Source organism: Equus asinus, chromosome 1 (assembly GCF_041296235.1).
Source record: "Equus asinus isolate D_3611 breed Donkey chromosome 1, EquAss-T2T_v2, whole genome shotgun sequence".
Classification (NCBI taxonomy): Eukaryota; Metazoa; Chordata; class Mammalia; order Perissodactyla; family Equidae; genus Equus; species Equus asinus.
Genome location: NC_091790.1, coordinates 120,400,443 through 120,427,671, shown reverse-complemented (window position 1 = coordinate 120,427,671; position 27,229 = coordinate 120,400,443). Strand labels below are relative to the sequence as shown.

Genomic DNA, 27,229 nt, shown 5'->3' with positions numbered 1-27,229 from the left:
AAGAGAACAGTTTAGTGGTTAACAGAGGGGAAGGGGGTTGGGCGGTAGGCATAAGGGGTGAAGGGACATATTTATATGGTGACCGACAAATAATAATGTACAACTGAAGTTTCACAATGTTATAAACGATTACGACCTCAATAAAAATAAATAAATAAACTTGAAATAATTCTAGATTAACCAAAAAAACTGTAAAAATAACACAGAGAGTTCTCATATTGCCTTCACCCAGCGTCCTCAAATGCTACCATCTTACATAATCAGAGTACAATTATCGAAACCAGAGAATTAACACTGATGCAATACTGTGAACTACTCTACTGACCTTATTCAAATTTCCTCAATGGCCTCATTTTTCTGGGTCATGATTCAATCCAAGATCCTGCATAGAAGCAACATTCCAAAATCCAAGATGCCCCCTTCCCAATAAATCCAATCACGCACAATCTACTGAAAGCTCCTGATCCCCCAGAAAGGTCAGTCTCCTTTCATGCTAATGAGGTAGGGCCATCATTGACCACTGAGTCTTCAGGCTAGACATGTTCTTTTCCTCTACAATTCTCTCCATAATTACTCTGTCAGTCTTGTCAATCTTGCCTTATAAACACAGGTCAAATAGTTTCACAATCCCTTGGTCCAGATGTTTTGCTGAATGTGAACTTTTCCCACATGAGAAAAGTTACACAGCACACAGGCCATATATTACATTAAAACAAAAAACAGCCAGATCCAGGGCAACTTCCCTAATCAAACACATTTAATACTTCTGCAGCAAATACGTGTATTTTATGAACAACGAGTGGGATAAGTAAAGATTTTAGAAGCATCCCAGCAGTTGAAGTCAGATGCTGCCACCCACCACTGAGTTCAGGTCCAGCCCAGGATTTACCGTCAAATGAACTACAAAGAAATTATCTTTTGGTTTGCAGAACTCTCTTTTGCTACTGTAACTGCAGACCAGGATCCTGCAGTTGAAACCTGACCTAGGAACCCCATGGAGGCATCTATCTCCCACCTGCCTTCGCCTCATCCTCTTTCACTCAGTGTCCTGGCGAAGTCAGCTGCAACGTCCCCTTGCCCTCCAGGCTTTCTTCACTCCAACTCACCCTCCATTAGAGCCCCAGGAGTGATCTTTCTAAAACACCTGCAACTCCCTAGCTTCAAATGCTTAAAGATTTCTCATGCAAGGAAGAAGGCTAGGGCCTAATCTTCATGAGGTTTCCACAGCTTTCCACCATCTGAGCCAATTGCCCTGACTGTAGAGACCATCTATACAGCATAACACCCAAGAAGAACACAAAAATGAAAAAGGTATAGTCTCTATCATCAAGATTCTCACAGTCTAATTCAATCCCTTTAATATTTTCATCAAAGTAATTACTGTTTAGAATACATCTTCTCCAATAATCAAAGAGTGTGGCGGGATTTTTTAACTCATTTTTTTCCAGCTAGGAAATTCTACCTTAGTTCTTGATCACATTAAAGATGACTAACAAAATCCCACACATTGACATGAAAAGGATTTTTCAAGTGATTTTGACAACACACGTCTGAAAATACAGCTACGCTATTGTTGATATGGTTAAAAAAATTACAAGAAGCAAAAGCCAGGAAAAGTTTTCTAAAAACAAGCAAACCTAAAAAAGCAACATGAAGGATGGTATTTAACGGGCTGAGTGGTTTCTCATGAGACTGTTTTTCCAAAGCACAAAGATATAAATAAATCTGAAATCATGCCTTTGTTTCCATATTAGTATATTAATGGAACTGAACGACATTATAATCAACAAAATCAAGTCAGAGAGAGTTAAGCCAAAATCCCCACCATCGAATTGCTGAGTTTCTCCCCAGCCACGCAGAGGCTGCTCTCAGATGCAGGCTTCGCCAATGAAAGAGGAAAGAAACCATATTTTAAGTATTATTAGTTTTCTGTTCTAATGTGCAAAAAGTCAAAGGCGGCTACTTGGAATGATGAAAAATGAAAAATTCCTAGAGGTTGTATTTCGGGATTACATTATAACCTCTCCTATCTCAGGAAAACCACACATAAGCAGTGAGAGTAAGAGGTTAGGAAGAAACCTGCTAAATCCCTTACTGAGCGGGGAGACAGGGGTCAGAGGGTTCTGAGCAGAAAACCTGAGGTTCCCTCCCAGGGCGGCCCTGCACTCACAACAGAGTGCGTGTGTATGTGTGTGTGTGTGTGTGTGTCTGCCTGTGTGCGTGTGTCTGTGTGCATGTGCCTATGTGTGTATGTGTCTATGTGTGTGTGTCCATGTGCATGTGTCTATGTGCGTGTGTCTAAGTGTCTGTGTGTGTCTGTATGCATGTGCCTGTGTGCACGTGTCTATGTGTGTGTGTCTGTGTGTGTTTCTATGTGTGTCTATGTGTGTGTCTGTGTGCATGTGTCTATGTGTGTGTTTCTATGTGTACGTGTGTCTATGTGTGTGTCTGTGTGCATGTGTCTATGTGTGTTTCTATGTGTATGTATATGTGTGTGTGTCTGTGTGTACGTGTCTGTGTGTGTGTTTGCGTGCATGTGTCCATGTGTACGTGTGTCTGTGTGTGTGTCTGTGTGCATGTGTCTATGTGTGTGTTCCTATGTGTATGTGTGTCTATGTGTGTGTCTGTGTGCATGTGTCTGCGTGCATGTGGCAGGGTTCCTCACTGGCAGTGCTGCTTCCAAACAGAAGTGGCAACTGCCTGGAACTGACTGAGATGAGGCATCCAGTGGCCGCCAGCACTCCGTGTTAGAAGAGGCCAACACCACACGGCTCCCAAGCGACGCCAGGACCCGATCTGCCAGGCCGTGAGAGGAACCTGCGGTGCCAGCTGCTGGAGGCTGAGGGCCCTGGGCCCGCCCCTCCAGCTCACACAGAAGGAAGAGGGTCATTGCCAGGGGTCTTCAGGGAGCAGGAAAAGTTATTTAAGGAGAGACTGAAAGAGATGAATACTTTAAAAAGGCTTTAAAAAGCAAGAGTAATTCGAAATTATTTAAAAAGAAAGAAAAAGGGGTTGACTGTTCTACGTGTTCTGTTTTTATAAATCAGATGAAAAACAAACATTGTCGTTTCTCATTTACCTTTGTATCGCCGTCCCTGGCACATTATAAGGACTTCATAACTGGACACTTACTGCAGGAAGAGAGAGGAGCAGATCGGAAGACGTGAGAGCAGAAGTCACTGAGGAGCAGGACGAGGAGAGGAGCCTGCCGGCTCACACCCACGGAGCGCAGCGCACGACCAGCCCGGCGGCTGCACAGGGGACGCGCACGTCCACGACAGGAGCAAAGTCAAACCAGCAGCTCTGGGGCAGACTCAGCAGCCCGAGCACTGCAGAAATGGACCTGCAGGGAGAGGTGTGGCCGGGGCAGAAGGGCACTTTCAGAATATAAGAGATGGACTAATTTTTTTTTTTTAAAGATTTTATTTTTTTTCCTTTTTCTCCCCAAAGCCCCCCCAATACATAGTTGTATATTCTTCATTGTGGGTCCTTCTAGTTGTGGCATGAGGGACGCTGCCTCTGCGTGGTCTGATGAGCAGTGCCATATCCGCGCCCAGGATTCGAACCAACGAAACACTGGACCGCCTGCAGCGGAGCGCGCGAACTTAACCACTCGGCCACGGGGCCAGCCCCATGGAGATGGACTAATTTTTAAAAGTAGAGGCAGCAGCATGGGCAACCTGTTGGGCTGTGGAGCAAAGGTCAGCAAGTGCGTTTTCTTGAAGCTGGCACTGTGAGGAAACTTCTAGTTTCCAGAGGGTTCTAGAATCCTCAAGCTTCAGAGGAAAGTGTGAAGAAGAGAAGCCTGGAGATTATTCTTTGTTTAGCAGTAAAAACATCTAGTGGGAGAAGTGACCTACGAGTCCCCTAGGACATATCAGCCTATGGATCCAGATGTGTCACTCATAACACTTTGTCCCATGGTCCCCTGCAGTGACACTCTCAATTCAAAGTCTTTCCCATGGATCTCTCATGCCCTTAAGGGAATCTGAGGATGCTGGCCACTGAGGAGACACAGGTATTAACATGTGTGAGTCATCTGTATACTCAGCCTGCAGCTGATACCACAGACAGATAGTCCTGACCAATCGGGGACACATCCACCAGAATCCCAGCGTCATATCTCTCAACCTGGGAATGAGGCATCAGCATCTACCTGTGACAACTTAGGGCTGAGAGTGGGGAGAAAATGAGAGAATTCAGGTAATAACTGGGCAGAACCCACGCTGAGGAACTGACCGGAAGTATTTTAAATCATTTCCAGGATTTCTAAGATGATAGAGTTTCCAAGAGGTGCCAGGTGACAAATGGAGAATGCAAGCAATGGTTATCGCTAAGAAATGACGAGCCATGGGACTCAGGAGCAAAGCCCCAGGGCCCCAGTCCCAGGAGGGAGCCAGTCGGCTAGTGGATCCGTTCCTGCGCGCCTTCTCTGCTCCACACAGAACACTGAGGAGAGCCAGTCCCCAGGAGAAGCGACGCACACAAGGGCTATAGAAGGAGTGCTGTGGCCTTGCTGTCACTGCCACAGGGACCAAGCAGAAGCAGTGACATAGGCCGGAGCCTGCAAGCAGGGGAGAGGAGAGCAGAGGCTGAGTAAAGAAGGTGGGTGTGAGCACGACGGGAGGGGAGCAAGGCACCCACAGCCTATTATTAAAGTATTCTGAGAAGTCACAGGGAATGGGGAGGAAGGTGGCGGGTGGAATGAGGAAACAATACCAGAAGGTACGAAAGAGAAAACAGTGATCCAGAAATAAGGAGAACATCACTCAGGCACTTTTATTCCCTGATGGAGAACAAGCATCCTGGATTTGTGGGTGGGACCATTTATGGCTGTTTTAGCCAAAGCTCCACTTTCCATAAAATTTTTCTCCTCCGGAGAACGTCCATGAGTAAACCTATCTATAAAAGGAAAAATAAAGCAAAAATAACAGGCTTGGTTTAAATTAGGAACGTTGCACTGAAATAACTGCCTGGAGGTTGCCAATTCAGCAGAGCGCTGGAACTACTGATGTGCTGTTCGAATATCAGTATGTAGTTTGGTCAGTAAAAACTGGCCAACTCTAGGAACCTCTGAACTTCAAAGGTCTTTCACACCGATTTTCATTGATGCCAGGAAAATTCTTACAAGTTAAGCTGTGTTAATCTCTCAACTCTCACTTGAAAAATGAGGTAGCTAAGGTTTCATGCCACCGAGTGAAATTCCAAATTCATGCCATGGCTGCTCTTAACCTCAGGACCAGCTCCCAGCCCCACAGGCTCTCCTCCCCCTGTAGAGGCCGCACTGGTTTTCAACAGCATTGCCTGAACCAACACGATGCCCAGAGATTTCAAAGTTTATTCTTCTGAAAGTAAAGGATACTACACGCTACTTCCTCTCTTCCTCAAAGTCAGAGCCAAAGCTCACATGAAACCAAGAGGAAAGCTCACATGAAACCAAGAGGAAATGCATGTTCCTCAATAGCAACGGTTCCAGGTATCAGGTGGCAGCAGCAGCTGCTGAACAGCCAGTGCCACCCCCACCATCCTCCCAAACTCTGGCACCGACACAAGTCTCAGAATCTTGAGGCCACTCTGATGTGAGTCTTTCGGCAGCAGAATGACAAAAGGACGCAACACTTCCACTCTCCAGGACGTTAAAATCATAGCTGTAAAAGAACAAGGTGGTTACTCTTCACATGAGTTACTACCCTGACCCCTCCTCTCCGGAAAGAGGGGGCAGGAAAAGGAAATGAAAGCAAGTGACTCAAGGTTCTGGATTTCATATGCAAGAATAACCAGCAACAGGTGCAGCGTTCGGCGAAATTAAGACTCTCGAGACGCCTCTCGCCTCCGCACACAGAGCCCGAGCACGGAAACCCAACATTAGCAATGATGTCAGAAGTGCAAATCATCATCCTTTTCTAGCCAGTAGCAATTTTGTAAAACAAAAAAATTACTGAAAGACCACAAACTATTTCTCTGCTGACACATGACTTCTTTCACATAGTCCTCTCCTAAAACAGTTTACTCTAAAATAATTTCAGTGTTGGTTATAATAAAACATTTTTTAATGCCTGGTGACTAGCATCGTGCCTGGTACATAGTGGATGGGCTACAAATAGTTACTGGAGGAATGAATGAAACAAACAAGCAGGTAAACAAAAAGTTGTCATCACAAGTAAAGATAACCAGACTCTTACCTTCAGAGTAGTAGACAGTGTTATTTTTTCCCATTTCTCCAAGAAGAGAACAAAAAGTTGGAATCAGAAGCCGGGAGCAAGAAATATCGCTACCGAATATATTAGGAGATGCCAACCATCCATCCTCAGGCTGAAGGCCTATCTGCCACCCTTGGGGATTAACAGATCTATGCAGGGAATTGTCATTCAGAGAAGACCAAATGGGAAAAAGTCAGACTCATTTGAGAAATCCACATTTAGACGTTCCTTTCTTTCAGTATGCCATTTCACATAACATTTTCCACCTGCCATTACTATAGAATTTACAAAAGAAACTTTGCTGTATAATCTTTTCAATGCTAAGAATAATCTGCTAATAATATGCTATGGACAATGTCTTATGCTACATGTGACATGGATAAGAAAAATATGACCATGGATAAGATGGAGTAGAAATGAAGCCATTTTATTAGCTCTAAAAACTGACAGAAGGAGTGGAGGAAAACAGCAATGAAGCTGAGCCCACAGACGGAGAATGGCTGTTAGATGACTCCTGTATTAAATAAAAGAAGAATAACAGCGTGAGAACATCACTGTTGTAAGATAAAGGGCTTAAATAATGACAACAGTTAGAAAACTAAGGTTTCAGAGCAAAGATAATATATCATCAAAACTGTCAGCAGGTGTCAGAGAATGAAGCAGTACAAAGAGAATTTTAGTGTAATAAATAATTTTATAAAACTACTATTAAAAATGGCTCAAATTAATGACTCTCTTCAATTTTCTTTAAATTCATGAATTTCTTTTATTTATAACAAGTATTCTGAACAGAATTTCTCTCATCCCCATATATTCAATTTAAAGAATCCTTAGGTTTTTCAAGTCATTTCTTGCAGGATCCAAAATAAGTCCCATTTTTTTTTTACCTCATGGTAACACCCAAAGGGCTGGAATCAAATTCCTGAGATCCTACGTGCCTAGTTAATAATGACCTCAAACTTCAAGGAGTAAACTGAATAGCAAGTCCACTAAGAATGTTTTGGGGGCCAGGCCCGGTGGTCTTGTGGTTAAGTTCAGCCCACTCTGCTACTCCACTAGTGTGCTGTGCTGGCAGCCCACATACTAAAAAATAGAGGAAGACTGGCACGGATGTTAGCTCAGGGCAAATCTTCCTCAGCAAAAAAAAAAAAAAAAAAAAAAAAGAATGTTTTTGTTTTTCAAGTGACAACTCTTCATTCATTCATCCATTCACAAGGATCTACCATCCCCACAGGCCAGGCACTATGCCACAGCAGTGAACAAGAAAATCTTAGTCCTTGCCCTTACAGAGATCACAGTTGGGGACCCACCCACAACAAAGTTAACAAAGCCACTGGCATTGTGTCAGGTATGCTGAAGCAACAGGACAGGTGGCGAGAGACAAGAGGACGACACCTACTTCCACTAGGCAGTCAGGACAGGCACCTTGGAAGACGTGCAATTTAATCCCACACCCGATTGCAGAAGGAGCAGAGAGGCTGGCCAGGGATTGGGGGCAGGTATTCCAGGTAGAGCAAACAGCCGGTAAAGAAGCCGTTCCCAGGGCTGCAAGTCACCCAGGGGAGGGGCGATGGAACGGGAATCTCCCACGTGATTCACCCCGCACGCCTTTGCCTTTACACACACTTTCCCCTCCGCCTGGAATCTCTCCCTTCCACCCTCTCTGCTGCAGCCTCGCAAGTCCCTCCTCTGGAAAACACCGTCAATGAGGAGCCAAACTCCAGGAGTTAATCGCTCCTAACCTGTGGGCCCACAGCACCTGGTATGTGCTGCTACAAATCATCCCTCCAACCACAGCACGCTGAATCCGTGTTTCAACCCCGTAAGCAGGAATCTCGCCTTATTTGTCTCTGTTTCCCAAAGTCTATCATGGAACTTGACACCAACAGATATGAAATAAATGACAAGGGAGTGAGCGGACAAAGCAAGGGAGGCATGCACACATGAAATGCAGGCAGGAGCACCGCCAACGCGACCTCCTCACTCCGGACTGGAGGATGGGGAGCCGCACCAGGGTTACAGCTTACTAAGCCACTCACAGTTTGGAGGACAAAAAGATTCCTATCCCTATATGATTTTCATACAACCAACGCTTTGGGGCAAATCTTGCATCACACAGAAGTGACAGAATAATTTCTGGGAGTATCATTAGACATCCGCACGGATCCAGTCCCACTCGACAGGCACGCCCTCAGCGCCAGCCCTGTCCTGGGCTCAGGGCTGACAGCCGCCCCGTCCCAGATCAACACCACTAGTCAGCAGAGCAAATCATATTTCCAAAGTGTTGTTAATGACTGACACTGTAAGATTCTTTACATGTAACTCACTTCTTTCGCAATATTATTAAGAGAAAATGTCTTTTAAAAGATTCCAAGGTCACCCAGAGACAAAACCATTTAGGATCTGTTGCTCAGTAATTTGCACCCTGCTTCTTGGCTCGCTGAGCCATGCCTGGGTTTCCTTTCTACAACCAATGGACGAAAGTTTAAGTAGCCACCGCCTTCTAGGCGAGTCTTCTTTACCTGCCTGCGCGTCTCCGCCGTCTCCACGTGTGGAACCCGATGCCACTTCCATTTCTCCTGGCTCAGCGCGTCCTCCGAGGGGAGCTAAGATTCACAAAGCAACCGTGCATGCTGCCTGAAGTCCCAGAGATACGTGCACCCCTCGGCTGGAGAGTGTGCTCCGATGAAGTCAAATTGAAAAACAGGGCCAAACAGCATGGGACGTGGAGAGAGGAGTCGCTCCCCAACCGCCCCTACCAGAATGGTGACATTCCTGCCTGTGTGCGCAGCCCAGGCCTGGTCTGCGCCATCTGAGCCGCTGCCAGGCGGCCGGGAGCCTGTCGCCTTACCATCCACACGGGTGACCACTTGCCTGTGTAGGAACAGCACGGCGAGGCATGCGTTCCTACAAACCCAGCTCAAACCGCTCAGAGTACAGACGGGCCAAACGAACAGAACTCAGTTCCTCCATTCTCCTCAGGATTTCCTTCAACGTGTGCCGAACGAAAAAATGTTTAGGAATTAACCAAAAAATGTTCTCACGAGAGACCCTGTTCTTATAAATGTTACAATTTATCAACCTACATACCAATTTTTTAACCTATATAGCCACACTTATCCCGAAAGCTTTTAGGGATCTAGCTATTAATATGCTAAATAAACAGGTCATCAAGCTGAAAGGTTAACTACCCCGCTTTGGCAGGATTAAAAAATACTATTGAGTGAAACGCAAACTGCATCTTTCCGCCAGTCTCAACGCACAGCCCCTGGCTTGCTTGCCTTCCAATCGCTGTGTCATTCAGGTTTCCCACCGGCCAAGCTCGGCCCTCAGCCAACACCACAGTGCTGCACATATGGCTTCCTCAGGGAGGCCTGCCCTCATCACCAGCACCCCTCCCAGGCCCGGAGAAGCCCCCTCAAGATCCACTATGACAGCCCTGTGGGACATTTATCCCCCAGGCAATTAAACAGCTACCTGTATATTCTGCAGTTTGATATCTGTTTCTCTTATTAGTTTACCCATTCCAGAGGCCGGACGCCATAACTGTTGTGTTCATCAATGTTGCTGACCATGCCCAGTACCGTGGCCTGGCATATGGGGCAGCCAACAAAGAGTTAATTTCATTTCAAACTGTCATCTCCGTAAAAATACTCTCTGTGACACACTGCTGTCACTGCCAAAGCTCTGAGGAAATAAACTTTCATCCTAAACCATTATCTTCATCAGGGTTATTAGAATGCAAGTGGTGCATGAACTTGGACAGGAAAACAAATAGATATTTTCACTAATTTCCAACAGAAATTTGCATCTCCTTCCATTATGAAGGTGGATCACCAAACACACCGTTGGTAGTCCCTTTGGCTGTGTCTCCGACAAAAGTCACAGCCACTTTCACATCGCAGAGCAGCTGAGAAATCACCTGGCTCAGCATCACCTCAGAATAGCAGAGCAGTTACTGCACCCACTGCTGGATCTTGTCCCTGAATGCATTAATAAAAAACAAATATTACTCTAGCACAGGCTTTTTAAGTATTTTGTAACTGGATTTCCATGTAATTGGTTTTCCTTTGTAATGCCATGTATTTTATTTTATGCACTTAAAAACATTTGTCTGGGTTCACCAAACTGCCAAAGGGGTCCACAGGTAAAAAAAAAAAAGAGAGGGATTGATGAGGATAAAGAATGAAAACCCTAATCCACCTCTTTAACATGAGATATAAACATCTGATGTACCAAGAAACACTTATGGCAGGATTTCCTTCTTTTTCACAGTTGAATAATATTCCATCGTGTGTGTGTGTGTGTGTGTGTGTGTGTGTGTGTGTGTGTGTATCATATCTTCTTTATCTATTCATCTGTTGATGGGCACTTAGGTTGTTTCCATGTATCGGCTATTGTAAATAATGCTGCAATGAACATGGGGGTGCAGACATCTTTTCAAGATAGTGATTTCGTTTTCTTCAGATAAATACCCCAAAGTGGAACTGCTGGATCACATGGTAGTTCTATTTTTAATTTTTTCAGGAACCTCCATACTGTTTTTCACAGTGGCTGCACCAATTTACATTCCCACCAACAGTGCACAAGGGTTCCCTTTTCTCCACATCCTCGCCAATACTTACTATTTCTTGTCTTTTTTGGTAACAGCCATTCTAACAGGTGTGAAGTTGTATCTCCACTGTGGTTTTGATTTGCATTTCCCTGATGATTAGTGATGTTGAGTGACTTTTCAACATATTCTTGATAATGATTAAACTTCTCCCACTTTTTTTCCAGAAAGACTCATCTTTAAGCCACTGATCCCCTGGGGTTTGCAAAGTGAGGATACTATGCAGGGAAGGTTACAAAACATATTACACTCCTATTTCTACCAGGTGTTTCCATAGTTACAACCTGGCAAGTGGAGATTCACCCCATCTTATTTCTGTAACAGCGCTGTGAATATATGCACATGTGCACCAGGAGGAGTAACAGAGTAATCACCAACACCTCACTGTGAGCTGCTTTAATCAGCCAACCGTTAATATGCACAACACTCCAATAAAAAGGAGCTCTGACTCCAATTAAAAAGGAGAGGGCAAGGCCAGGCCTGGATGGAATTAGGCGGCCAGTGAATGACTTCTAGGGGCCGGGTCAACGGAGAAAAATTCAGAGAAGAAACAAAATGAAATTTTGCAGAACCTCGATAGCAGCCAGTGGGCCCCAGTTGCCTTATTAGGGGTTGCTCCGGAAAACGAAATACCACAGCTTTTCTCTCATACAAATTAAGACAGGTTCTGGCCAGTTCAGTTCAGTTCAGCCCCAGTTACATTCAGGAACTTTCTCACTCTCTCCCACCAAAAGGAAAATAACAGAAAAGAAATGATCCTCACACCCTGCTCTGTTCTTCCTCCTGCCATTTCCCCTCTCCCTGACCCCTTCCCTGTTTATGGTAAAACTTAAGCCTCCAAGGCCAGGTTCTGCCTGTTTGGATCCACAGGCACATGTCACGTCTCTTTCAGAAAGTTAACAAGCTTCACGTGGTAAATATAAAAACTAGAATCCTTCAAGAAGTTCACACACCCCATACTCTCACCAGAATATTTCCTGGAACTCTGTAAAAGCATCTCTTTTCAGGCACAAATCCACCAGACCACCATCAGCAACCAAACAGATTTGAAGGAAAGTGAGCAAGAAGTTTCCTTGAGGTCCATGTAGCCCAGGCAGCAGAAAGAATACTGAGTTTGCGACCACTGTTTAATCTTGGGAAAGTCATTTCCTCCCTTCCTCAATCTTCAGGCAAAGGAAGTAAACTAGATGGTCCCTTGAAACATCTTCCAGCTCTAAAATTCTGTGAAGGTCCATGTCACCACAACGGCCATCCATCCACGGTCAAAAGTGAGAGGGAAGGACAGAAGGAGGCCCCTTACCTCTAAAAATGGTTTATAAATCAGGAAACGCTGGAAACAGACCATTCCAGCTTGAAAATCTGCTAGCTTTTAGTGTTCATTCAGAATTCTCAGTTCCTTAATTTGCATTCCATTACTAGTGAACTCAATACACCACGATGCGTGAAATGCCTAACAGAAAATATTCCCATAATCACCAGCAATATGGAAACAGTGTAGCTGTAAAATGAGGAGAAACGTTTCAAAATAGTTCAGATATTTACAATTCACTTGCATGATAAATGATTTCTAAAGCCACGAAGCTTGGCAGGCCTGGCAGAAGGAAGAGAAAATGTTGGGATAACTGTGCCTAACTGCATCAAAAAATGCATGCTGAGAAAAGACAGCTACTAAAAAATTTAGGGGACCATATTATTCACAGAGGTTTATGTGAGTTCCAAAAAAATGACATTGTGCAGCATTTTCTGTACTATCAATAAAATTTTTCAACAAAATGATTTCCAAAGGAAATCGCCCATTACCTGTTTCTCAACTTTTATCAAAGTAACAAATGCACACAATTTTTAAAATTAAATAGGACTATAACAAAACCCTGCAGTCCCGCCTCAGTCTTGCTTTCAAGGGCTACCCTCTCCGTTTCTTCTCTCTTTGTTGTCACGGTGATCTATGCATTTCTGAATACTAGGCTGTTTCCTGATCGTAAGTCAAATAGTATTTACAGAATTTTGTTACAGTAATTAAGGATTTACCTCTCTTACATCCACTCTTCCAGTTTCTATCCAGTTTTTTGCTTCTGATAACATACTTTTAATTTCTAAGATCTCTTTCTTATTCTCTGAATCTGTTTTTTTTTAATAGCATCTGTCTTCATTTCAAAGCTACAATTATTTCCCCACCTCTCTGAGGATATTTATTATATTAGATACTATTTTTCTCTGTTTCCCCTAAGCTCCTTTTTCCTGCTGTTTGTTTGGGTACAGCATCACCGATGGAGGCTTTCCTCAAATATCGGACTCCTGCCAGCCCCTCCATTTCAAAATGAGGCAGTCAAAGGGTCAAGTTCTATGAGCGTGATGTCAGCAGCCCAGTGGTGGGCTCAAAGTAGGTAATTAAATTCCATCCTGGAACTATAATATACTCCCAGTAAAAGCATCCTCTGATTTGGGGCTGGTACAGCTTCAGGAATTCTGAGGTTTCACCATCCTGGTGTCTCTCCATCTTCCTGATGTCAAACCAGAGCCTCGCCATCCTCGCTGAGCCAGGGATGGGAAGGCAGAGCTCAGCACGTCCAGAGAACAGACAAAGCTCCGTTCTCCCATGCAGTGGGGAAGATGGACGATCTGGGAGTCGAAGTGCGCTGTTTACAGATCTCAAGCAAACTCAAGTTTTTAGCCCCAAACTTCTCCCACTTTCCCCTGACCCAACTTCAGACAGTACTCGTGACTCTAAGGCAGGAGATTTGCAAAGTCTGGGAGGTGCACCCGATAGCCTCAGGCTACCACCCCCGCCCCGGTCCCTCAGTGGTTACCACTCCGCCAGCACCTTCCAGCACGTGACTCCTTAGGCATCCACGGCCACCTCGTCTCCACTTGCCTTTGGGCATGGAAGTTTATGCCTTTTTTGTTCTTTTGCTGGAATTATAGTGTCATTACGGCAGCAAGCAACGATAAACACATACCCAGTCTTCTGCTTTTAACTACAAGTCCTGCTCTCTTCAATTTCTCCTTAGGAAGACTCCTGAAATCGTCTCATTGCCAGAGGGGCGCGCTGGTTTACCAGCAGGAGCGCAGGAGGACGTGGTTCTCACAGCCTCGAACTCCAAAAGACTTTCTACAGTAATATCCATAACATCAAACGTAACTGTCAGTTAATGATTCTTTGCATGATTACGTCCAATTTGGAATTTGAATTCGATATTTAAAATACGACACAGCGATTTCATAGGTAGCGAAATTTCATAGTTACAGCAAATTACATTTCTTTCCTTTATCTTCAAATGTGAATTTTACTTTACACTTAGTAATTCAATCCAGCCAAATTACAGGTGCTATTTGGGGACCTCAAGGCAGATTCACTTTTTATGTACTTTAAATTGGATTAAAACTTTGTTAAAAATTCAAATAATTTTTATCTCAAAGGGTATGCTAAAATAAAGAAACTCAAAGTTCATCTATATTTACTAAAGAAAAAACCTATCACTGTATCAAGTATATTCATAATGAGAGAAAAACACCCAACAGTAATGTTTCTAAAACCCCAAAGCTCAGGGCCCCCTGACGGATAGACAAGACCGCCTACAAGTTTTAAAAACTCAGAAAGCAGTTCCCATCTTGGCTGAAAGGGAACATGTGCGTTTTAACAGTAACATGCTGAAATACAGAAATAATTTCTCAAGACCTTCCAGTGGGCCAGAAAGAACACTGCAGCTGAACGCCAAGTTTCTCCCACAAAACCCAGTGCGACTGACTGTGGCTACTGAAGGCAGGTAGGAACTTCTCAGGCTAAGAAAGGTAAGGCTTTCCAGCAAATTCATAAAATTGCAAACTTTTGCCCAAATTCCTTGGTTTAGAACTTCACATACAGCCAGTTTGATGTAGTCATGAAAGCTCATGAAAAATATTTTGGCCACGTTGTGATATGTCTTTAATGTGTTACAAAAAGATAAGCGATGGCGAGAAAGAAGGTAAGAAATGTAATAACATGTTCTTTCCTTTATTTTCTTTACAGCTGAGATAGCCGAAGTAAAAAATAAAGGTAATTAGTATTAAATGACTTCACACTTCAAAGCAAAATAAATATTAACGTTGTGCTCCCTGGATTCTGATCCAGGAATATGTAATAGCCCAGACATTCAAACAATGTCTCAAATACCTGTTTCCTTGCTCTTTTCCGTCGCTTCCTTAATTTGAGTGGATTATTCTGCTCTCGTTCAAATTATAATAATTCTGTCAATTATAATCAATTAGTCTGGATAAGAGGAATGGAGATGAAGGATGATAAAATACTTACAATCCTATTTATAGTATTTATTACCAAGTGGGCATGACAATTTAATTGCCTATGAAGGAAGTATAATCGATCCAACCACCACCCTTAACAATTACCAACGGTCCTTCATAATTACAAACATCTTTGTTACTGAAATGTGGGAATTAGACCTTGAATTCCTAGGCAAGCCAAAATAGTGCCAGTCTCTACATCTGAACAGCATTTATCTTCTGAAAAGACCAAAATCAAACCCTCCCTACACATTTTCCGATCCTAAGTCTAAGGTGTTCTATTCATGAATCCTGCATACACATATCCAGTGCCTACGTGTCAAGCGCTGTTCAGGACAGTGACGTAAAATGGTACATGAGATCCTTCCGCTTCTTCTCCAACACTCTGCCCGCTAAGATATCAGTCTCATTCAGTGACCCTGCGTGGAAAACACGTCTGAGTCAGTTTCTCTAGTTTCCCATATCTACCAAGGAAAGCGAGACGCCCCAGGTGATGAGTCACACGGTGAGTGTGGGGCTGGAAATAAATTCTTGGCCCACAAAGTCACCTGCAGGGCCACCGTGGATGGCCACTCGCAGACTTCTGGGGATGAGCTGAGACAGGTTCCCAGATGAGAGATGGTAAATCCAGTGGACACCCTCGATGGGGACTCACTAATGAGGACACACTGCCGGCAGTCACAGAGACCGTGTGTCACACACACATGCAGACAACTAAGTCTGTGCTCAACCAACAGAATCAGTCAAATCCCAAACAAAGGTTCATACACGCTAAGTAACAGAAACCAGGTTCCATTTTTAAAACTGTGTAGTTTGTCAGATTTTCTGGTAATAAGATAACTTTGGACTGACTTACTATAATTATTATTTGCTTGGAGTTAAAGACTAAGTGCTGAGAAGTATACACGGTAGTGATTAAGAGTGTGACACAGCTACCTGGGGTTAGCTCTGCCACTCACTACCTGTGCAACGCTGGGTAAGTTACTTAACCACTCTGTGCCTTGGTTTCCTGACTATAAAATAGGGATGAGAATAGAAGCGCCTCTTTCACAGGGTTGTTGTGAGAATTAAATTAATCTGTGTGTGTGTGTGTGTCTATATGTATATATACATAGACATGTGTACAAATATACATATATGGGTGGGTGTGTGGGTGTAAATAAGTAATATTAAAACAGTGAAATACTATTAGTAGCTGGCATAGGAAGAATGCAAAAAACCTTAAGCTGCTCTTCTTGTTACTGCAATGCTTATATACCAAATTGTTCCACATGGTGTTTCAAGTTAAAGTTAAGCAGACGCTAAACCTGTGCAGATGTACTTAATATGAGGAGGTAGAGATGATTTAAAACTATCAGCTGAGTCCAAACATCTGTGCCGTGCAGCTGTCGGTGGAGTCAGCCTATGTGAGTGCCTTCAGCCAGCGCCTCCCCTACTCCATCCCCATAAGCAGGAAAGGCAGCAAGAGACTCTGGTCAATGCAGCACAAGTGGACTCTCAGGTGCCCGGATTCTAAAAGCTGACTCGGGCAATGTTCTCAATATGAAATGAGGCTGGCGCGAGTCCATCATCAACCTGAACTCTAATATTTCACACCATGAGGGAAAGGAAGGGGTGGAAAACAGAGTGGCAGTAATTTGTTCTGATTAATGTTTGTACTCTGTGATCCTACTCGTGAGAAACTGTCCTTTGCTCCGGAATGGCCCTCTCGCCTTGGTCTAGACACTTCCTCACTCTCCTGCTGCTTCCTTACTCTCTATGCTGTGAAATTCAACCAATTCAATCACTTTAGTAGCTGGAAACATGGGTCGGAGTCCACTCAGCCAGACCTGGTAACTTGGGGCCAGAGAGGTACCCGCTGTCTCCCTCAACAGCCTGCAGAAAGTCAAGAGCAAATGATGCAAAGAGAGGAAGGGACAGCAGGAATGAAGACAGGAAGTGACAATAATAATGACAACAGAACCAACAGCCTCTGACAATATTAGCTGCTCAACACATTTAATCTTCACAGCAACTCTACAGATCCAGCCAAGGGCAGCAGAATCATTATTTTTCTTCTACTTAGTGCCCAGAATTTACTTTTTTTAAAGTTTACCTTAAGGAACTTAGGACCAAAAATTGAAGACAGATACATACAATACCTCAAATCAATTTTATGATCTACAAAATTCTACAGGAAAACCTACCAGGCTCCCTTTGTTACAGAGATGATGAGGAGAAGACAGGAAGAGGAGTGATGTTAGTGAACCAAGTTACTCTTGAGAAACCATAATCTAAACCTCCAGTACCAAGTAAAAGTCTCATAAAACAAATAATTAAATCATTTTATCGATAAATCCTGAAGGACCAAGGTCTCTGGCAAAAGGCAGCACACAAGCACGGACACTCTGGCATATGCAAAATCAGCGCTTCCAAGGAAAATGCCAGACTCGCAGCTTAACAGCCTGATCCACAGACACACTACCTTCGGCCATGACATTAAAAGGGTAAAATGCATGTGGTCTAATTTAGAAAAATACAAAAGAGTAATGAGAAAAAAGCCTAATTTAGTATTTTTAATTACTTTAATTCAAACAATTTTAAAGTTTGTATTTCTTGTATTTTTTCAATAGACATTATAAAGGAATTAAATTAAGCAATACCTTATTCCCGGCTATCTTCTAAATAAACCTAAGAGTAAGAAAAAAAGAATATGCTGAAGGAAGATTTTTCCTTAAAGGACTGGGAGTGACAGAGAAGACCAGAGCATGGCATCATTTCCACAGTTACTGTGCAGCCTCATAACAGCTGCCAAGGATTTTCAGTTATCTATTACAGAGTATTAAAAAATCCTAAAAGCAGAGTACCTAAGCCAAAAATGAAACTCAGAAAAGAGATAATAGGTCAAAAATAGTAAAAACATAAGGACTTGAGGTTTGTCAAAAAGGCAATCGCATCTGGAAGCTATTTCCAGGAAGAAAAGGAGGAAAGACCAAAACCCAGAAAGACAGCTTATGTTAACAATTAGTGACTGTGAGAGTGGATATACACACACGACCGGGGGAAAGTACCAGGACATATGATCAACCATCAAAGGGTTTCGTCACAGGAAAGTCCAAGGACCACTTTTTAAAAAATTAATTAATGAAAAGAAAGGTAAGAGTAGGTATCATCCTCATATAATAACAATTTGCTAACTTAGTGAGATACCAGGATTGCTTCAATTTGTTGCTGATTTAAGGCAAATCACCAGAGAACTTCTTTCCATCTCTATTTTTTTTTTTAAGATTTTATTTTTTTCCTTTTTCTCCCCAAAGCCCCCCAGTACATAGTTGTATATTCTTCGTTGTGGGTCCTTCTAGTTGTGGCATGTGGGATGCTGCCTCAGTGTGGTTTGATGAGCAGTGCCATGTCCGCACCCAGGATTCGAACCAACGAAACACTGGGTCGCCTGCAGCGGAGCGCGCGAACTTAACCATTTGGCCACAGGGAGCCCTTTTCCATCTCTATTTTTTAAAAAAATGATTTTATAAATTTGTACCTGGCTTACAATAAAGGATGCCACACCTCAGAGTTCTTTAATCTAGGAATCTCAGATAGCTGAAAAGAGACTTTCTCCAGGTCATTCACTGTCCCATTATGGAGTCCCAGGGAAAAGGTTTTTCGGACCCTCAAGGCCGGGGAAAAAATACATATATATATGTTTCATATTACTAAATGTCTTTTTGAAAATTTATGGATAATGGCAATCTTGGAACTAACCATTTCCTCTTTGCATTGCCTAACATGACACTCTGAGACAAATCCGCATGGAGAGTTTGGGGGGGGGGGGGGCAGGGCACCTCATATAAAGCAAGCAGAACTTGTGGGCACGAAGTCCACTTGGCCTTATCTTACGAATCAACTCATTTCTTCCCCTCTCTGCATTTTTGTTGGCTTTTTCAAATTCGACTTCGTATGTGACTTTCTGTAGAAATCTGGACTCTTTTACATATTACAAAAAAGTTACTGTAAGTCCTCAGTAATAACTCGGATGTATCCTTGTCTACGAAACAGGAACAATTATATCTGCCCCACAGAATTACTGAAGAGAGTAGATCAAATAATGTATTTGAAAAGTCCCAGCATAGAAGCCTAGCTCTCTGCCTCCTTCTACTCTTTCAGAAAATACCTCCTCAATCTAAAATTAATTTTCCTCCTGTGCTCTGGATTTAGCGAGCAATCAATTAGTTCACACATTGCTAGCTTTTATGGTGTACCTAACTGGTTACAATTTTAAAAGGTTAATGTATATCCAGATACTTCCCATAAAAGTCACCGACTTTAGCTAAGACTCCTGGACCCACACATCCCATGAAGTAAAAGTTTAACAAATTACGTTGGATTTTTAAATGGGAGTCTTGTAAACGAAGATACTGCTAACAAAGGGATTGCTGTAGTAATATATTTACCCAGACTTTCTAATTTCCAATGTTTTCTTTTAACATAACTGCATTTCCCAACTAAAATGACATCCCAGTGAGCCCACTGAAACCCAAACTACATGAAAGAAAGCCGGGAGGTCAGTAAGAGCCAACAAGTGCCACTTATGTCCGAATGAGAATCAGTGTCGATCCACCCGTTTTTTAATACAATGATGAAAGCAGGGAAGTGGGGGAGTAGACCCTGGAATCCCTCAGCGGTCTCTTCCGTCTCGGAGCAGGGACAAGTCCAGACCAGGATGGTGAGGGAGCCGCGGGGCACTAACTCCTGGGGGAGCTTCGGCAGCCGCGGCATCCTCGTCTGTCAAATGTGAGTCACAACTATTCCACGGGACCATCATGAGAAGATTCCAAGGATTCTAACATGGATAAAAGCGCTTTTCAGGCAGATCCCTACCACTCCCAAGCTGCCACATTCAGGTATGAAGTCTGTACGCTGCAAAAAGGCACCAATGGCGGTGGCAAAGGGGACTGAAATCCAGCCAGCACGGTGACTCCAAGGAAAAAGAACACCGTTCTCTTTGCACAGAGGCCCAGCCCACTAAGTGAGTGTGTTGATCAGTCGGTGACTCTCCAGAGGGCACATCTTTGTCTGACTCTCCACCTAGAGGGGCTGCTTTGGCCTCATAGCCATAAAGAAAAATATCTCCAAGCAGCAGCCCTAACTAATAGATACACTAAACTCACCGCCTCTCCTAAACGCACCTCCTTCCTCCAGAGCCCCCAGGACGACTGCTATGAGAACAGGAACGAGTCTGGAATCGGGCCCTGACCGAGCCGTGTCAGATCCTCAGCCACCTCCCCAGCCTGACCCTTCAGTCACACCGAACGCCCAAACCTTCCCCTCTCTGCCCCGCTCCAGCACGCCCTGCCCACCTCCAGAGGTCCCAGGACAGCGCCCCTATGCGCCCCTGCCGGGCCTGGAGGCGAGCCCACGAGCTGCAGGAAGCAGGATCACCCACAGACCAGGCCAGTCCCTGGGGTGGCCTCGAGGCATTTTCTCAAGAAACAATGTTCTAAAGGGTGATTATCTCCCACTGCGCTTTCAGTGCTGTCTTGTCTTCCAGCTGCCATTCAATGTGAAACAGGATTCTGCAAGCCGTTACTTTCCAAAGTTTCAAAGAAGCAACTTAGAAAGTTTTTATAGCACAGTAAGTGCCCAGGCCTGGGATCCTGGCCTCCTCTTCTTGATGTCAAGCAAGTTACTCGACCTCATGAAACCTGTTTCCTTCCTCTGTGAAAAGAGGAAGGAAGGGAGAGAGGAAGGGAGGGAGGAAGGAAAATAAAATAGCTTCCTCGTAGATCTGTTGTGAGCACCACAAAATGCACTACAAGACAGCACCTGGCACAGCGTAACCTCTGAGAAAATGGTCACCGTGACTGGTGCACCATCCCTTATCTGCAAGGCCAGTATCCGCAAAGCTAAAACCAAAGGTTTCTTCATAACCCCTTTGGCAGCAAAACATGAACTGACCTGAGGCTATTTATAACCTTGCTTGTGTCCCATTTAGTGTCAAAAGTCACACATTTTAACTGCAGAAATAATAATACATTTAATTACAGGATGCTGTCCCGAACTCCCTGGAGACATTCCATAATACATGGTATATGTACCCAAAGCTTTCTGAAACCAAAAAAAGTCATCGATGCTGAAACACATGTGGTTCCGAGGGTTTGGGATAAGGGATGGAGAGTGAATCCCAACGCAACCCTAAACTGAAGGAGGTGGGGGTTTGCTGACAACCCCAGAGCAGTCTTACGTGCTAGAGTTCACCTACACTTCCCACGGGCAAGTTGTCAGGGTGTCCGAGCGCAGCAGTGGCCCGGCCCTGGGACAGGTTAGAATCAGTGTCCTGGGCCTAAGTTGGGCCCAGGCACAAGGGTTGGGAAGGAAAGAGCTGGAAGTCTGAGCAGAGAGGGAGAGTGGAACCAAGCTGGCTACCGGGCTTCACTTGCTCTCAGAGGACCCACGCCATCAAGCACGATTTTATAACTTGTTTAGTCACTTTTCTCCTAGATTTTCAGAGTGAATCTAGTTTTCATTCCCAACACCAGCTCCCTCAAGTCTGGGCACACGGCCATTGAATCACACGGGCCACTCAAACGTTCTTTTCAAGCTGTTGAAAACATGAAGCTAAGTAAATGGATCTCCTCCAGCCTCCCTCACTGCACCCTTCCCCACCTTACCATCCATTACAAGGACACTCCATTTCATTCCAGAGATACTCCGTCAGTGGATTAAGTATATAACATGTATGCTATAAATGATAGATAAAGAGTATTAACAAAGCAAGAGCATGGGGAAAGTGGAAAATTTTAAGAACTGAATCAGTTTAATGTTTCTCTTTATAGAACCACCCTGAGAAAACAAGAGGGGACCGTGCCTTTTCAAGGGTCCTACTGTGGCGCTCTTCCAGCCCCACCCCTCCCCAGAGGACAGAGAGTTCACAGGACCAAGGGGACATGTGCACCCAGAGCCCATGCAAACTCTTCTAAAGCAGACTCGAGGGACCCAGGATCCCAGTAATCCCACCCAAATGAGGCCTGAGCTCATCCCCAAGGTGGACCACAGCACTGTTTGCAAGTGGGATAGAGAGGGAGACCGTGGATGTTTGGCCAGGGGGTGACCCCAAACTTGTGTGAAATGCCCTTCTCAGTGCAGAATGGAGCCCACATGGGAAAACCGAGTCCATGCCAGCTCTCTCGTGCCGCCATGTTCTGGCTCAGAACTCTGAGGAGCAGAATTCTAAATTCAAACCTGGCCCACAAAGTTGTTAGAAGGGTATGTTTGTCACTATCCATTCTCTCCCTCTCGTTGGTATCAGAAATCCCACCCTCTCCCCTCCCCCTCAGTTTTTAGCTCAGCACAGGGCCGCCTCGCCACAAATCGCATTTCCCAACCTCCCCTGCAGCTAAATGAGGCACGTGACTGTCTAGCCAGTGGGATGGTGAAAGGAACCATGAATGCAACCTCTGGGTCACATCCTTCAAAAAGGAAATTGCCTATTTTTTACTTCCTCTCTTTCCCCTTTCCTTGGACTGGAACTTGGACATAGTGTTGAGGGGCCAGTTGCAACCAAAAAAGATGAGACAGGGACCGGCCCCGTGGCCAAGTGACTAAGTTCGCGTGCTCCACTTCGGCGGCCCAGGGTTTCCCGGTGTGGACATGGCACCACTGGTCAGGCCACACTGAGGCAGCGTCCCACGTAGCACAACCAGAAGGATCTACAACTAGAATATACAGCTGTGTACTGGGGGGATCTGGGGAGAAATAGCAGGAAAAAAAAAAAAAAAGATTGGCAACAGTTGTTAGCTCAGGTGCCAATCTTAGAAAATTAAAAAAATTAAAAAATTTAAAAATTAAAAGATGAGACAATAGTTCAGAATGGCAGAACAGGAAAAAAGGAAGCAAGATCCCTGAGAGACCACATGGAGCAGGGCCACGTGTCCACAAATGCCACCCGCAAACTCTGAACTGTAAAGGGAGAGAAAAATGATCTTTGATCTTATGTGAGCCATGGAATTTTGAAGTCTCTCTGGTACCCCAGGTTAGCCTCTCTCTAACTAATACATTTGCAAATGATCTAAGTAAACTGGTTGTAAGGTAGATTGTTGGGGAGTCTGCCTAAGGCATATGCTATGAGTCAACTATGGTGATCCCAGACAAAGAAGCACTGTACCAAGCCTTAGCAAGAAAAAAAAATGAGGAAAGGAAGGAGAGATTTTGTATGGAGGCAGAGTTATTTTTTCAAAAATCTTACCACAAAAATGTATCAAATATATAGTTAAAGACACAAGAAAAAATAAAAAGAGTTGCATGTGAGAATTAATCATAGCGTCTAAAGGTCTGTAAAATGACCTGAAAATCCTCTGTCTCCTAGACTGCTTCTTATTAAATATAAAAAAGCAAAAAGTCAAAAGTCTGGAGATACTTAAGAAATAAAAACACAAATTCTGCTTGTGTGATATGATTAAAACTATTTTTTACATGCTGATTTTAAAAGACGGGAAAAATACACCGACATTTAATAAGTATTTGTGTGGTAGTAATAGCTAACATTTATTGAGTGTTTCTGTGTACCCAAGTGCTTGACATATGTTAGTTCAGTTAATTTTTACAATATGAGGGAATAGGTGGTATTACCATTCCAACTTTATTGATAAGGAAACTGAGGCACAGAGCAGTTTAGCAATGTGCTCAAGTCCACACAGCTAAAAGGTGGCTATGCTGAGATTCAAAACCGGATCATCTGATACAGCTCTGAATCACTCCATATAGCACGGCTACAACAGAGTGCTAATAAAAACTTTAAATCCTGTAGGATTTTCTTATTCTGCTTTGGAAATATTGTATAAAATAACAATATCATGCTATACTTGATACCCAGCTCAATGCAGGCATAAAATGCTTATCCCAAATGCCATCACATAATCCTTTCTATAATCCCAACAACAGTACTGCTTGTAGGAACCCAAGTGTATAGAATATTTGGGAAGGTCACAAGATCAGCACAGACAAGACTGAAATGAGAGCCAGGAGGAAGAAGGTAACAGAACACAACCCTTTGCTAGCACAACTTTGACAATGAAGCATTAACGATTTGGTTCTCTGGAGCTTACAGGGCGATCAGCATGAGGCCATCTGGTCCACACTCCTTACCTTACAAACAAATCGATTAATTGTGTGCAGAGACTGAGTGATGTATTCAAGGTCACAAAGCTCATTATTTGCAGAACAGAAACCAGACCCTAACTCGCCTCTGAGACTAAGGTCTTTCTTTTTAATAGGGCACCGAGGTTTTCTAGAATTTATCAACTAAAGCAATGTTTTAAATTATGTTCTAAATACCATGAAGGACCCTCAGGGGCCTGGGGTGGGCTACCCGCCACTCCTACCCTTCAAACCCTGCTTTATAGAAAGCTTCGCCCTGTCAGCCCTGTGCTAAAGGGAACAGCAATGCACAGTCACTTTCCTAAAAAGGGCCTCCATCTAAGACCTGTTTTCAGAAAGACTTCCAAAGCAAAAGCACAAAAGGAAGGAAGGAAAGGAGGGAGGGATCCAAATCACATAACAAAGTGAAATATTAGCATCCTCACTTTCCAGAACCCTACACTTGGGCCCTTTTGGAATGGTTAATCTGGAGAAAGCTTGCTCCTGCCAGAATTCATCTCACAGAAAAACCATCACCATCATTTCATTAAATGAACGTTTCGTGCCAAATAAAAAATTAACATATTCTCCAAATAAAGGACAATCTTGGAAAAGAAAAGGCAGTTGACGACCTTACACTGACATCTATCTACATTACACTGCCTTAGTCTTCTCTTTTCATGTCTGACTGTTGAAAGCATCATCAAGAGGTCTGCCAACCAGCATTTGGGAAACACGGTCAGGTTAACCTGAACCTAATCAATCAGTACAATAAAGACACAATAAAGATCAAACTGTTCCTTGTCTCAGGGATTACACATTGATTGAAAGCAACAAAAAACACAATTTGTTTATTCACTCAACATACACTTAATTGAGCACATACTATGTGTCAGGTACATACTGTTCTAGATACTAGCAATTCAACCCAGACAAAAAAAGACTTGCCCTCGTGGAGTTTACATTCTAGTGAAAAGAGAGAGACCTCAGCATACCACACAAGTAAATCATAGAGTTTGCCAGTGCGTTGTTAACTGCCATGGAAAAAAATTAAGCCAGGTAAAGTGAGTGAAGAGTGCTGAAGAAGGGAGGGTTTGCACCTAATCAGGTGGTCACGTAGATTGTGCAGAGGAAGGAGTCACCCACACGGTTACCTGAGGGAACAGCCCTCCAGGCAGGGGCCGCCATGGGAAAGGTCCTGAATTGGGAGGACCCTGACTGTGTACAATGAGCCAAAAGGGAAGGCAGAGGAAGCCGGCAGAATCACTCAGGGGTCTAGAGGTCACTGTAAGGTCTTGAGCTTTATTATAAGCAAAATGGGAAGTCGTTGCAGAACTGCAAACTTAACGGTGAAATGATCTACTTCTGTTTTAAAAAGACTCACTCTGCTGCTGGTTGAGACCAGCCTCAGAGGGACAGGAATGGAAACTGGGAGACCAGTAGGAGGCAGTGCAGAAATTCAGGCAAGTGATGATGGCCTGGACCAGGGCGGTGGCAGCGGAGATGGTAAAATATGACCAGATTCTGTATAAACAGTATTTGGAAAATAAACCCAACAGGATTTGCTGATGGACTGGATGTGGTTATAAGTGAAAGAAAGTACTACAAGGGTTGACTCTAAAATTTTCAGGGGCCGGCCCGGTGGCATAGTGGTTAAGTTTGTGCACTCCACTTCGGCAGCCCAGGGTTCGCAGGTTCAGATCCCAGGCGCGAACCTGGCACCGCCGGTCAAACCATGCTGTGGTGGCATCCCACATAAAAGAGAGGAAGATTGGCATGCATGTTAGCTCAGCAACAATCTTCCTCAAGCAAAAAGAGGAAGACTGGCAACAGCTGTTAGCTCAGGGCCAATCTTCCTCACAAAAAAAATAAATAAATAAAATAAAATTTTCAGCCTGAGCAATTGGAAGAATCCAAGTGCCTTTAAGAGAGCTGGGCAAGATTGTGGGATCAGCTTTGGGTGGGGAGAGATCAGGAGTTCTGATTTGAACACACAAGTGGAGATGTAAAGTGGGCATTTGGAAATGCAAGAATGCAGTTCAAAGGGAGAGTTCAGGGCCAGAGAGAGACATTTGAGTCCAGTATTTTAAACCAGGAGACAGGGCGATGACAAAGGGAGTGAGTACTGATAAGGAGGAGGTCCCAGGACCATGCCCTGGGCCCTCCAACGTTGGGAAGGAGAACCCACGAAGAAGAATGAGGGAAACCAAGAGAGTTCGGTGTATCCCAGAAGCCACGTGAAGAAAGTGTTCCAAGGAGGAGGGAATGACTGGCTGTGTTGATGCTCCCGAGAGACCATTACACGTCTGGGGTGGCCTTGGGCAGGTGCTGGTTTGAGGTGGATATGGTGTCGGACCTTGTGGATTCCTCTTCAGTTGACTTCCATTTTCTCAGGACAGGAGTAGGCAGAGTCATGAGCTAAGAGTCAGCATGGGGAGGAAGAGCTGAATGTTTCAGGAGAGAGGAGCCGGCATGACTTACTCATGTAGAGCAGCAGGAGAGTGACTGCCCCGGGGCACAAAGGTCTCCCACGTGAGTCTGAATTACACTGCGGCAAGGAATTAGGGCAGTATGTCTTCCTCCAGCCGTGTTCCTCTGCACAGGGGCTGGCACAGAGCAGGTGGAGAGTTAGAATTAACGAGGGGTGGAGTTTGACGCGGCTGTGATGAAGCGAGAAAGGCAAGAGGACTGAAGACGTGAGCAAAAGAGTGGTTGCGATTGATCACAGAATCATGGTAAAGAGCAAAGAGAGGACATGCGGTTTAGGCTGGCAGGTCGGCGGGGACATGAAATGAGGAGCCAGGGGACACTACCTGACCTCTCCCGGAGTAAGAGATGGTGGGAGAAAAGAGGGACATGAAAGGCATCCGAGAGTACTCTTACTCCATGAGTGTGGGAGAGACTGCCTGGCCTGTTTTCAAGTGACAAATATATCACCATCTTTGAAAAAGAAGTGACCTCTGATGTTAGAAAAAATAAAGCATTGTGATACCCATTCCACCTGAGCTTGATGAAGCACAAGTTCCAT

General features: G+C 44.1%; 1 protein-coding gene across 9 annotated transcripts in view; it reads right to left on the bottom strand.

The window, feature by feature from the left end:
* Positions 1–27,229, bottom strand: part of UTRN (utrophin) — a 478,862-nt gene that overhangs the window by 426,518 nt on the left and 25,115 nt on the right. Inside the window, exon 1 of one of the 9 annotated variants that reach the window (XM_070506702.1) lies at positions 8,723–9,078. The exons of 7 other annotated variants lie outside the window; for them this stretch is intronic. In XM_070506702.1, the coding sequence (XP_070362803.1) occupies positions 8,723–8,774 (52 nt within the window). In that variant the 5' untranslated portion in view covers positions 8,775–9,078. Of the gene's footprint in view, positions 1–3,079; positions 3,344–8,722; positions 9,079–27,229 lie in introns of those variants that run through there. One more of the 9 variants, XM_070506713.1, reaches the window with a different exon arrangement.